The following is an 11,605-nucleotide window of genomic DNA, read 5'->3' on the forward strand; positions in this document are numbered from 1 at the left end:
AGACAAAGCTGAAAAACTGTCTTTAAAAAATGAGCTCTTAGCCGAAATAAGCGCTGCACGAACAGAACATACGGACCTTCTCAACAAACAGACAAAAAGGCTTCAAGAAGAAAATGCGCAACTTAAATGCCAAGTTCAAGATCTCACAGCTCGTGTCACAGTACTCGAGCTTAACGCAAATACTCCGGAAGCCGAGGGAAACGCCACTCACGGTAATCTAGCCGCCTTAGAGGCAAGACTCGTCAAGGCAAGTATAAACTCCTTCGACAAGCTAACTAGAAAAAATAACATCATTGTAAGAGGTTTAGTCCCAGATACTCGCAGCGCTTCAGAGGCACTCGCTGACTTCATCAGAGAGCACTTCAAGATAAAACATGCAGTTCTTTCGGCCAATTGGATCTTCAGGAGAAATAATACAAGATCGATCAAAGCTGTACTCCGAGACAACTCCGTAAAAACTCTAATTATGAACAAGAAAAAAAAATCTAAAGGCCGACGTTTTCATTGACCATGATCTCACGCCGTCCGAGGAACTTGCAGCCAATAAACGCCGTCACGAAGCCAAAAAACTACGTAACGAGGGTAAGAAGGTCAAATTTGGCCATCAGCGCAATTACGTAAACGGCGCGGGTTATAAGTACGACCCTGTCCTTCAATCAGTCGTACCAATCTCCATCCGGGATGAAACACAACTTCAGCACGACCCCAACCACAACCAAAATAGCTCAGCTTGCATCTCAATGGACGCGCAAAATCAGTTTCAATAACCTAGCCGGCTCCGACAACACTACAAGCAGCAACAACAGTTTTACAACATTAACGTTCTGGAATGTAAGAGGTTTAGCCAACATCAACGACTTTACTAACTTCCCTGGGAGCATTCTTTGTATTTCTGAGACATGGTGCACTTCAACCAAGGTCCCCCTACATATCAACTTTAGCAACTGGACAAAAATTGTATCTCCAGCTATAAAAAGCAAAACACGCGGACGTGGTAGTGGTGGTCTTCTTTCGCTCATACAAGGGCAGGCAGTTACAATCTTAAATAAAAGTAGAGACTGGATATTCTTTAAATGCAACACAAACGGGCTCTCACTCATCACCGGGTCTCTATACTTCAAACCAGACCAGAAAGATCTCAACTCGTCTCTGCATAACCTACAACTGTTACTCAATGATATTCTATCCCAAGACCACAATGTAGCCCTCATTGGTGGAGACTTTAACGCAAGAATAGGAAACCCACTCCACGAAGATGAAAGCATGCTTGAAGGTTCTAACCTTCTATCTTCCAGAATAACCTGTGACAATACAACCAACAAGCAAGGCACAACAGTCCTAGATTTCATGTCCTCCAATGGTTTCATCCTCTTAAACGGCCGTACATCTAGTGATCACCCAGGTGGCTATACATTTAGAAACGCTATAGGAAAAAGTACGGTCGACCTCATCTGGATCAACATCCTTGGCATCAACCATGTCAAGGGCATGAAAATAGAGTATATCATCACTAACTCAGATCACTTACCTGTCACAGTCATTCTAAACTCTATCAGACAGGAAAACAGCGTCATATCACCCACATGCTCTACTCCGACTCCTAAGCTAAGCTGGAACCCTCTATACGCAGATACTTTCCGTGAAACGCTACGCTGGTCCTCTTCAATAGCTCAAGATTTCGCTACAACCACAGTTAACACCCTCTCCGATATTCTCGGGGAATCAATAGTAAATGCGGCCCGCTCAGCAAAAATGTTTATCAACAAACCGGGTACCGCACCACTCTCTTCTCACAAACCTTGGTACGACACCGAATGCAAAATCAAAAAACAGGAGATCGTGCGCTATCTGCAGCTCTGCAAATCCATGGACCAAAACTCGTCACTGTGGTCATTATACCTGGGGAAGAAGAAGGAGTACTTTTCTCTTCTCAAAACAAAAGCTAAGCAGTACCAAGAAGACATAACAAACCAGTTTAATCATGTCAAATGTGCAGCAGACTTCTGGAAATTAGTCAAACTATTTAAAAGGCACTCCTCTCCGGCTAACAACATCCCTTTAGATATTTGGCACAACTACTTCACCAGCTCCTTTCCTCCTAAAAACACCAACTGCATCAACTTATCTCAGCTTCATGAAGATGCTTTGGACCAAACTTTCACCCTGGAAGAGCTGACCAACACTATCAACAAAAGTAAAAGAGGTAAAGCTCCGGGCATGGACTCGATCAGCAGCGACTTTCTCAAAGAAATGCCTAAAAATTGGTATCTCTTCACTCTAGCCTTCTTCAACAAAATTTACGAGACGGAATCCATCCCGGACGATTGGGCTAAGGTAGTCATGTTCATGCTATTCAAAAAAGGAGACAATCTTGATCCAGGTAACTATAGAGGTATAGTGCTAATCAATTCTTTAACCAAAATCTTTACGAAAATACTACACGACAGACTCAGGCAGTGGGCGACATCGCAGAATTTAATCCCAGAAGAACAAGCGGGATTCTGCGTAGGCAAAGGTACGACAGATAATGTATTCGTCCTTCAAGCGGTACTTCATATGCAGTTGCGTTTCCCTGAGACTACTGCTTACGCGCTTTTTATCGACTTCAGAAAAGCCTTTGACAAAGTCCCACACGGCAAACTATGGACAAAACTTGATAAGCTGGGAGTCAGTAGTAAATTCATCAGAACACTAAAGGATTTCTACGATAAGGCATCAATGTACATCAGATCTGGCGCTACTCTATCCAATTCAATCGAGGTGTCTGAAGGTGTTCTCCAAGGAGACGTGCTTAGTCCTTTGTTATTCATACTTTACCTTGCCGACATCAACGATTTCTTCAAGGCACAAGGAGTCGAAGGCCTATGCCTAGACTCAGTTACTCAAATTGTCATGCTACTTTTCGCAGATGACATAGTAATTGTCACACATTCAGCTAATCAACTCAGACTGGCTCTCAAGACATTAGAAGATTACTGTGAAATCAACGGTCTAACAGTCAACACAAGCAAGACCAAAATAATGGCCTGCCGAACCTCGGGTAGATTAAGGAAGTCAGACCGCAACTTCACCTTCAATGATGAGCACATTGAAATAGTGAGAACTTACACTTATCTTGGAATTCCTCTGAGTAGCAACCTTCAGAGAGGCTTAGCTGCCGCTGAAGCAATAAGAAAAAGCAATCAGGCAACGGGGACAGTCTACTATATCCTCTCTAGGCTCAAAGCTGAAACTTGGTCCAGTAAAGTCAAGCTATACAACAGCACAGTAAAAGCAACACTATTATATCTAGCACACATCTGGGGTCTCCAAGAGGAACTGATTGAAAAACTCGAGTCAGCCCATTGTACCTATTTCAAGAGAATACAGCATCTCCCAAACTGCACTCCTCATTACTTGCTGCGTTTAGAACTAAACCGGACCCATATTTCCTGGGAACTGCTGAAACTGGCGTATAACTGGACAATTAAGATCTTGGAAATGGAGGACACTCGACTACCAAAAATTGCCCTGATTCGACTGCTTAAGCTCTCCGAAACTTACAAACTCCCAAGATTTAATTGGGCCATCCAACTGCGCATCTTGCTTAGCAAGATAAATGAAGATCACATGCTCTTGCATCTGTCGGCTCACCACTGGTGGCGTAACAAAGCGAGAATCCTCGACAAATTCCAACATCATCTCAAACTTCAAGACCTTCAAAGATACGCTAACTCCAGCTCTTGCCTGGCTCCTATCCCAAGGTCAATCCAGGATGGGTTACCCAAGTACCTGCTGAGAAATGAGTTCCACACGCTGATCGCCCAAGCTCAATTGAGAACTGCCAACATTCACTCCTGCCACATAACTGTAAACCAAAGCATTATCAAATTGAGACCTGCGGGGCACTGTCGCTTCTGCCATAATTTGGACCATGAATCAGTGATACACTTTCTCTTGGAGTGCCCACTATTCACGATCCCGCGCTTACAATAACTCCACATCTCACAAGACAACAACAACATCTTAAATCTACTGCTTATTTTAGACGATCATTCTCCAACTGGGTCAAAAAATCTGTTCAACCATCTTATCGCCTGCGTAAACCTCATCCCACAGAACAACGTAAACTAATCTTCGGTAGTGTTATACAACTGCCAAAACATCTGCCTATTCCTCCAGTGCCAGTTTCAGCGAAACTGAGTTTTCTATATCCTTTTGTACTTAGCTTATATCTTTTACTCTCTAACTTTACCGTTAAATTTTCACATTTACATTTATATTTATATTTATTGTTGTCACGTAATTTATCTATCGACCTATTGCCAGTGTATCAAAGATGTATGTATCTTATAAAAGCACTTAAAAATAAATAATAATAATAATAATAATAATTCTGGTGTGAGCCATGGTGCAATAGGCTTGCGTACAATAAAATTCTTGAAAGGAGCATGAATGCCAAGAGCTAAAAGTAAGATACCTTCTAAGGCCTTAAGAAACACGTTAATATCATCAGAGATTGAGGAATTTGTGGGTACAAGCTCTACTATCTTAACAAGAGATAATTCCACAGTTGTATTGAATGCACTAACGTCAAAATTCTTGAAGTTGCGGCGAACTATCATTTGGTCAGGATTCTGCGGTGTAATAAAAGCATACGAGAGTTCAAGAAGGTCATGCCCTGCAATAAATGGTGTTTCAGACTTTGTGAAGGCAATGTTTTTGTCACTGCTATCAATAATTATGACATCAATAAGCGTATCGGACGTGGATGTACGATGCGTCGCTTGGGATTCAACCAGGTATAATGATAGAGAAGAAACCATCTCACTAAGATATCTAGATTCAACAGAGTTAGACAAAAGATCACAATTCAGATCACCAGCAATTACGACATTTTTGAAGGAATGACTAAACTCGCAGAAAGTGTTTATATAGTCAGTGAATAGTTTACTTTTGGGCGGCCTGTACATGGACGTGAATAATATAGAGTCCTGGTTAGGATAGTGTATGTCAAGCAGGAGAAACTCAGGTTGATTAGAATACAAACAGGGTGAAGCTGCTAATAGATTGGCTTTCAATGACTCATGAATATAACACGCAACACCTCCACATCCCTTTCCTATTCTATCATGACGAATAATAAAATAGTTCGGAATCTTAACAAGATCATTAGAAATTTCAGGCTTGAGCCATGTTTCAGATATAGAAATAACGGGATAAAAATGTTCGCTAAGATATGATTTGATGTAGTCAATGTGGCCCAATAACGAGTTTGCATTAAATTGACAGATTTTCAAGGACGTAGCACTATCATACAATGTCACTGCTTTTCGAGAGCTCCGTACACGATTTAGTCAACCTAATTTGTCTAGATCAGCCTCAGATGTGATGCGAATAAGCTGAGATCCATCTTGCTTACGTGCGTAGATCTGACCCTCCCTAGACCATACATATTTCCAATTTCTGTCAGACGCGATCTTTTCAGTTTTGCGCAACAAGTTATAAGTGTTTGGGTGAAGAAACTCGTTGACAAAAATATTGCCACGCTTATCACATGCAAAAACATCACTAACTGCTAATACGCCGTGCGAACGCTTTTTCCTTATAATATGGCTACTGATCTGTGAGGATTTAAAGAAGACAATAAATGATTTTGATGCCTCACTAGTGTTAACCCGCTCAGGATTTTGACTCGAAGGAGCTCTGCGGGTGATTAGACGAATGTCGAGTATGTCAGAAGCGAGTTCAGGGACACCAAGCACAGTCAGAACTTTGGTAACGACTTCTAATGGATTATCAGTAACTGTGAATGGTATACCAGCAATGGTGATCTGGGCAGAGGAGTTGACAGGTGTATTGGTTAATGAATCTCGTAAAGAATCAATTTCCCTATTAAGTAACACGTTGCTGGCCTCTAATTGTGCTAGTCTGTCACCTTGATCACTCACAGTTTTAACAATATTCTCGATAGCATTAAGCTTAGATGTCATATTAGAGTTAAATGTATTTTGACAGTTGATAAAAGCATTAAGTGTATCTACATTTTCGTTTAGAAGGGCTGCTATCGAGTCAAGAGTTCTGCCCGATTGAGACATGACTGGTGTATCAACAATACAATTCAGCTGCTCTCTGATATTTTGAGTACTACTCGATGGCTTGCTACCAAGATTTTTATAACAACAGGGACTAGAGTTTCTACTACTCGTATAGTATCTATAACACCCTGGATGAAAACTTTTTGAGCAGTCTACACACCTGAGTTTTTCACTGGCTACAAGCCGTTTGCACTTAAAGCAAGTGTCAGACATGCAACCGATTTGGTGTAATGAGAAGCAACAACAATACCAGCTGAGAGAAATGTCACAGAGACACGGTAAAAGGTCGTGTAGATACTAACACACCGCATAAATCGAACTCACAGTAGACACGCACACGCTGAAGCACACGGGAACCAAGCATTGACGTAAACAGGTACTTAAGATTAATTCCAGCTTCAGAGTATTATTTGAGAGAAATTCCCTAGCGGTCGTCCAATGGGAAGAGGGAAGGTAGCGTAGGAGTTGTAAACAGTAAATCGTCCGTCCGTTAACTGCCAAGTCGTTCCAGTCAATAATTTTAGGTTATAGGATACCAGTCTTCAGTTTATTGCCTCATCCCGTAGCTCAAAAGAGAGAGCAACGACGATTTTTAGCTCAAATTTTGCGTGAGCGACGGGGGAGGAAAAAAACCTGGAAGAGGGAGAGGGAGAGGGAGAGGGAGAGGGAGAGGGAGAGGGAGAGAGAGAGAGACAGAGAGGGAGAGAGAGAGTTGTTTATTATGTCCATGACAATGTTGGGCAAGAACAAGACTACCTGCAAGAAACCTGAACCAGCTATACGCGGAAAACCGGCGACTGAGGAAGACTGTATAGTCGAAGCTTCTTCATAGGCGAAGTTGCCTCGTAGTTTTGAACTGAACCTTTTTTATTAGTATGAAGGATAGAGGTTAAGGTTTCTTGAATAAAAAAACTCTCGCTTTTGAGCCATCGAATTATGAATGTTTATTGGCTCTTGTGGGAAAAGCCTTGTGGCATAAAAACCCACGAAGTATGAACGTGTATTTGTAAACGTATAAAAGCATGTGTCGATTGTGTATATGAATGGGTATATGCCGGTTACAGCCCGTTTGGCTCATGCCACCGCGATCTCGAGTGCGTTTCGTATTGCGATTTTTGTTTTATTCGATTCGATCGAATTTCGTATGATTTGCATTTGCCTTACTCCGAGGAGCGAACATGTATGAGAGTATGATTGGTGTTGGTAGTACACCAGGAGCGCTCGAACTCGTTGTATGATGGAAGGGTGCAAGACCCTTGGTATGCGTGTATGGGCACTCGGTCCCGTGTAGAATGAGAGACACTCGGGCCGTACTCATCTACCTTACTCCGTAGAGCGAACGTATACGAGAGTATATTTGGGCCTCTCGTCTTTTGGTCGTGGTACGAGAGAACGCACGGCGTCACTCACGATCGTCACTAGACGGACGACTTAACTCGACTGTTTTAAAAAATGCGTGATGCGCGCTCGCCTCCTCATCTACGCGAGATTTGGCATCCCTGCGGAGACGAATCGTTCGAGCGCGGCTCGCACGGAGATCGCCATGACACGGGCACAAAACGACGCTCAGGCACTGAACACCCTCCCCCCGTTGGGAGTGCTAACGAACAAAATTATGCGAACAGTAGTACATGTCATTAACCTTATTATAACTGATCCTTTTACAGCGATTACCTTAAGTCTAAAGTTGATATTTCATGCATAAAGAGTAAATAATTAATTGGAATATGACCTTGAAGAAATATCCTTGGCTTACATCTACACAGTATATTGACTGAATCTTGCATAAGTATGAATCGGAAACTCGAATTTGAAAATTAGAAAGAATCAATTGTAAATTTCAACTGAGAAGAGTTCGAAAATTATCGTTTTCGTTGAATTCTCCCGATAATCTCAAGCGCTTATGGGCAGAGTACAAATCGATCTCGGGTTGCGTTTGTAGAGTCCTCGAGTCGTTTTTACGGTGACCACCCTGACTACGCCATCGTCTCCAGGATGTAGCTCCACCAGTCGACCCAGTCGCCACTGCATACATGGTTGGTTCTTGTCAATTAATAGGACTACCGTGTCCAGCGCGATATTTTTGGTCGGATTTATCCATTTCTGTCTCTTTTGTAACTCGCTCAAATATTCGAGTTGCCACCGGCGCCAGAATTCTTGTCGTTCCTTAGTGATCAGTTGCCACGAGGATATTCGGTTGTCTGGAACAAGTGAAAGATCATTTTCCGGCAGCATTGTGAGCGGTCTTCCAACAAGAAAGTGCGCGGGGGTTAAAGCAATTGGATCGTTTGGATCTGTGGAAATAGGGCACAATGGGCGCGAATTGAGAATGCCCTCAATCTCGATTGCTAGAGTAGTCAATTCTTCGTACGTAAACAAAAGATCGCACATGACGCGTTTAAGATGGTGTTTACACGATTTTACAGCCGCCTCCCAGACACCCCCGAAATGAGGTGAGAGGGGCGGATTGAAATGCCACTCAATTTTTCTGGTCGACGTAAATTCGTACAGTTGAGAACGGAAGTCTTCGGACTCTCTGACAGCGTAAAATTCACGAAGTTGACTGTTCGCGCCGACGAAATTCGTCCCATTGTCCGAATAGATATGGCACGGAATGCCCCGACGACCGACGAATCGTCGTAAAGCCGCTATGAACGCATCTGTTGACAGATCGCTTGCGATCTCGATATGAATAGCTTTAGTCGACACGCAAATAAATACGCAGCCGTAGACTTTAATGCTACTCCGATTCCGATGTTTCTTATCTTTTGCGAGTATCGGACCGAAATAATCTACTCCCGTGTGGTAGAACCGCGGTGCATTGTCTACTCTAGATTTTGGCAAATCGGCCATCTTGTACGTCTCTGGTTTAGCCCGAAACCGGATGCATCGCACGCAACGTCGTACGATTTTACGTATTTGATTTCTGCCGTCTAGTATCCAGAATCTTTGCCGGATACTATATAATGTCGATTGGATCCCAGTGTGAAAGAATTTTTCGTGCATGTGACGAATCAAAAGGTCGGTTACGTGATGTCGCGACGGAAGAAGGATCGGATTTCTTTGATCGAGCGAGATATCGGCCTTATTTATCCGACCACCGACGCGAATCAAGCCTCTCTCGTCGACTCGCGGATTCAGAGATCCAAGTTTTGCGCATTTCACCCTTTCTTCGGCCAAAAGACGATCGATTTTATCTTGAAAGTGCGCTTGTTGGATTAATCGAATAACGCGATACTCGGCCTCCACAATTTCCTTGATTGTCAAAGCGCCCTTGACATTATTGTTGGGTGAGAAACGTAAGCAGTACGCGACGACACGAATCAATCGTGTGTATGACGAGAAATTTTTGAAAATTTCTTCCGATTGCGATTGCGAGAACATGCACAATGATTTTTTAATTCCCGGTAAATCCTTCTGAGGCGTTACCGCGACTTGCGGCCAAACGGATTCGGGCTGAGCTAGCCAAGCAGGCCCCCGAAACCACGAGTCGTTATTTGAAAATTCCCGTGGAAATTGACCTCGCGACAACGCGTCTGCCGGATTCTGATCAGTCCGGATGTGCCGCCACTCCGCGTCTTTACTGACTTCCTGTATCTCTGCGACGCGATGTGCTTCAAACACCTTTAGGACGCTCGGATGTTTGTTTAGCCATTGTAAAACTATTGTCGGGTCTGACCAGAAAATTGTCTTGTACACGCGAAAACTCGTTGCCTCGAGGACTTCGCGATATAAGCGAGCAAGTGTCAAAGTGCCGCAGAGTTCGAGTCGAGGGATGGTTTGATCTTTTAGCGGAGCCACCCGCCCCTTTGAACAGAAAAGTCTTACGCGAATTTCGCCGTCCTGCTCGCAAGAGCGCACGTATATACAAGCTCCGTAACCCGTCTGACTCGCGTCGCAAAATCCGTGAATCTGGATATCGATTGGGTTATTTGTCGAAACGTATCGGTCAATTTTAAAATTGTTGATTAATGACAGTTGTTCCGCGAACGATCGCCACGCGGAATCTAACGCGCTGGGTACGGACTCGTCCCATGTAGTTTTTGCTTTACAGCATCGTTGCATAATCACTTTCGAGGTGAGAATCACCGGACCGAGTAAACCGAGGGGGTCGAAAATTTTCGCGATTTCTGATAAGATGTATCGTTTTGTGACCCTCTCGGAGGGCTCGATACGTTTCACCGTATAAAGGAAGTCGTCATTCTGCGCGTTCCATGATATACCGAGTGTTTTGTGCATAGGACTTTCGTCTGTCAGAAATTCGATATCTGCGGTTTTTTTTGCTCAAATTACTTAGGGCCTGCGGGTGATTTGACGCCCACTGTCGAATGTCGAATCCGCCACGCTTCAATATTTCGATCACTTCGTCCCGACTTTGTACGATTTCCTCAAAGGTGTTTGCCCCTGATAACAAATCGTCGACGTTTCAGTCGCGCGTTAAAACCTCGGCCCCCTTAGGATAATCCGCGCTCTCATCGCTTGCAAGTTTTTGTACGGTTCGTATCGCAAGAAACGGAGCCGACGACACGCCGAACGTTACGGTGTTTAGTTCGAATACGCGAATTCTTTCCTGTTGGAGCCAAAAAACTCGTTGGTACCGACGATCGGTGGGGGCGATCCAAATTTGTCGGTACATTTTCGCGATGTCCGCGGTAATCACAAATTTATAACTGCGAAATCGTAAAAGATGCTCGATTAGTTTCAATTGAATAGTCGGGCCGACCATCAGCGTATCGTTAAGCGACACTCCCATGCTTGTTTTGGCGGACGCATCGAAGACAACTCGGGTCTTCGTCGTAGCGCTTGTCGCCTTTATGACCGCGTGGTGTGGGAGATAATAACCGGGTAATGATTCGTCGACAACGAGTGACATATGGCCTAGTTCTATGTACTCATTCATAACGCGATGATATTCCGCTTTAAGGACCGGGTCCGCGTTAAGCCTTTTTTGCAAGCCAGCAAATCGTCGCAAAGCCATAGATCGCGAATCACCGAGGTCTCGATCGGCGCTGCGGAACGGCAGACGAACGACGTACCGTCCCGACGGTTCGCGAGTGACGTTTCGAATGAAATGAGTCTCGCAGCTTGTATTTTCTGATAATTTTCTTTGACTAGCGTTTGCATCATCGAGCAACCAGAATTTTTCTATTGTTTCCTTTAATTCGGTCAGTTGGCACGATGTTCGTTTCCCGACCGTGGTGTTTGACTTTCCACCGGCAACGGCCCAGCCGACCTGAGTTTTCTGTAAGACGAGATCGCAGCCGTCGCGGGACAAATCACATTGTCCGATCGATAATAATGACAACGTTGTCCCTGACCCGATGAGGATGTCGATCCTTCCAGGCAAATGGAATTGTGGATCGGCCAATTTTACATTCCGTGGTAAGTCGATTGATTCGCGAGGAAAGATTTCGTTCGGTACGTTATCAGCTATTTTCGGTATGACCAGAAACGTGAGAGTTTTGTTGAAATTATCGTGTATCGAATAAAATGTACATTCGACCGCGCCTTTAGAAATTGTATTTGCG

At 43.8% G+C, this 11,605-nt stretch overlaps 2 protein-coding genes across 2 annotated transcripts; both read right to left on the reverse strand.

Moving 5' to 3' along the window:
• Positions 1-5,336: 5,336 nt before the first annotated feature.
• Positions 5,337-6,077, reverse strand: LOC124177568. Its single transcript, XM_046560076.1, has one exon. It carries the CDS (start codon positions 6,075-6,077, stop codon positions 5,337-5,339), a length of 741 nt encoding a protein of 246 aa, XP_046416032.1.
• A 1,893-nt stretch (positions 6,078-7,970) lies between these two features.
• LOC124177569 lies at positions 7,971-8,930 on the reverse strand. The gene has a single exon (XM_046560077.1). It carries the CDS (start codon positions 8,928-8,930, stop codon positions 7,971-7,973), a length of 960 nt encoding a protein of 319 aa, XP_046416033.1.
• Between the last annotated feature and the right edge of the window lie 2,675 nt (positions 8,931-11,605).

This window comes from Neodiprion fabricii, chromosome 3 (assembly GCF_021155785.1).
Source record: "Neodiprion fabricii isolate iyNeoFabr1 chromosome 3, iyNeoFabr1.1, whole genome shotgun sequence".
NCBI lineage: Eukaryota > Metazoa > Arthropoda > Insecta > Hymenoptera > Diprionidae > Neodiprion > Neodiprion fabricii.

Bases quoted from the DNA above. Each gene is read 5' to 3' on its own strand.
- LOC124177569 (XM_046560077.1), bottom strand. From the start codon at position 8,930: ATGGCCGATTTGCCAAAATCTAGAGTAGACAATGCACCGCGGTTCTAC.
- LOC124177568 (XM_046560076.1), bottom strand. From the start codon at position 6,077: ATGTCTCAATCGGGCAGAACTCTTGACTCGATAGCAGCCCTTCTAAAC.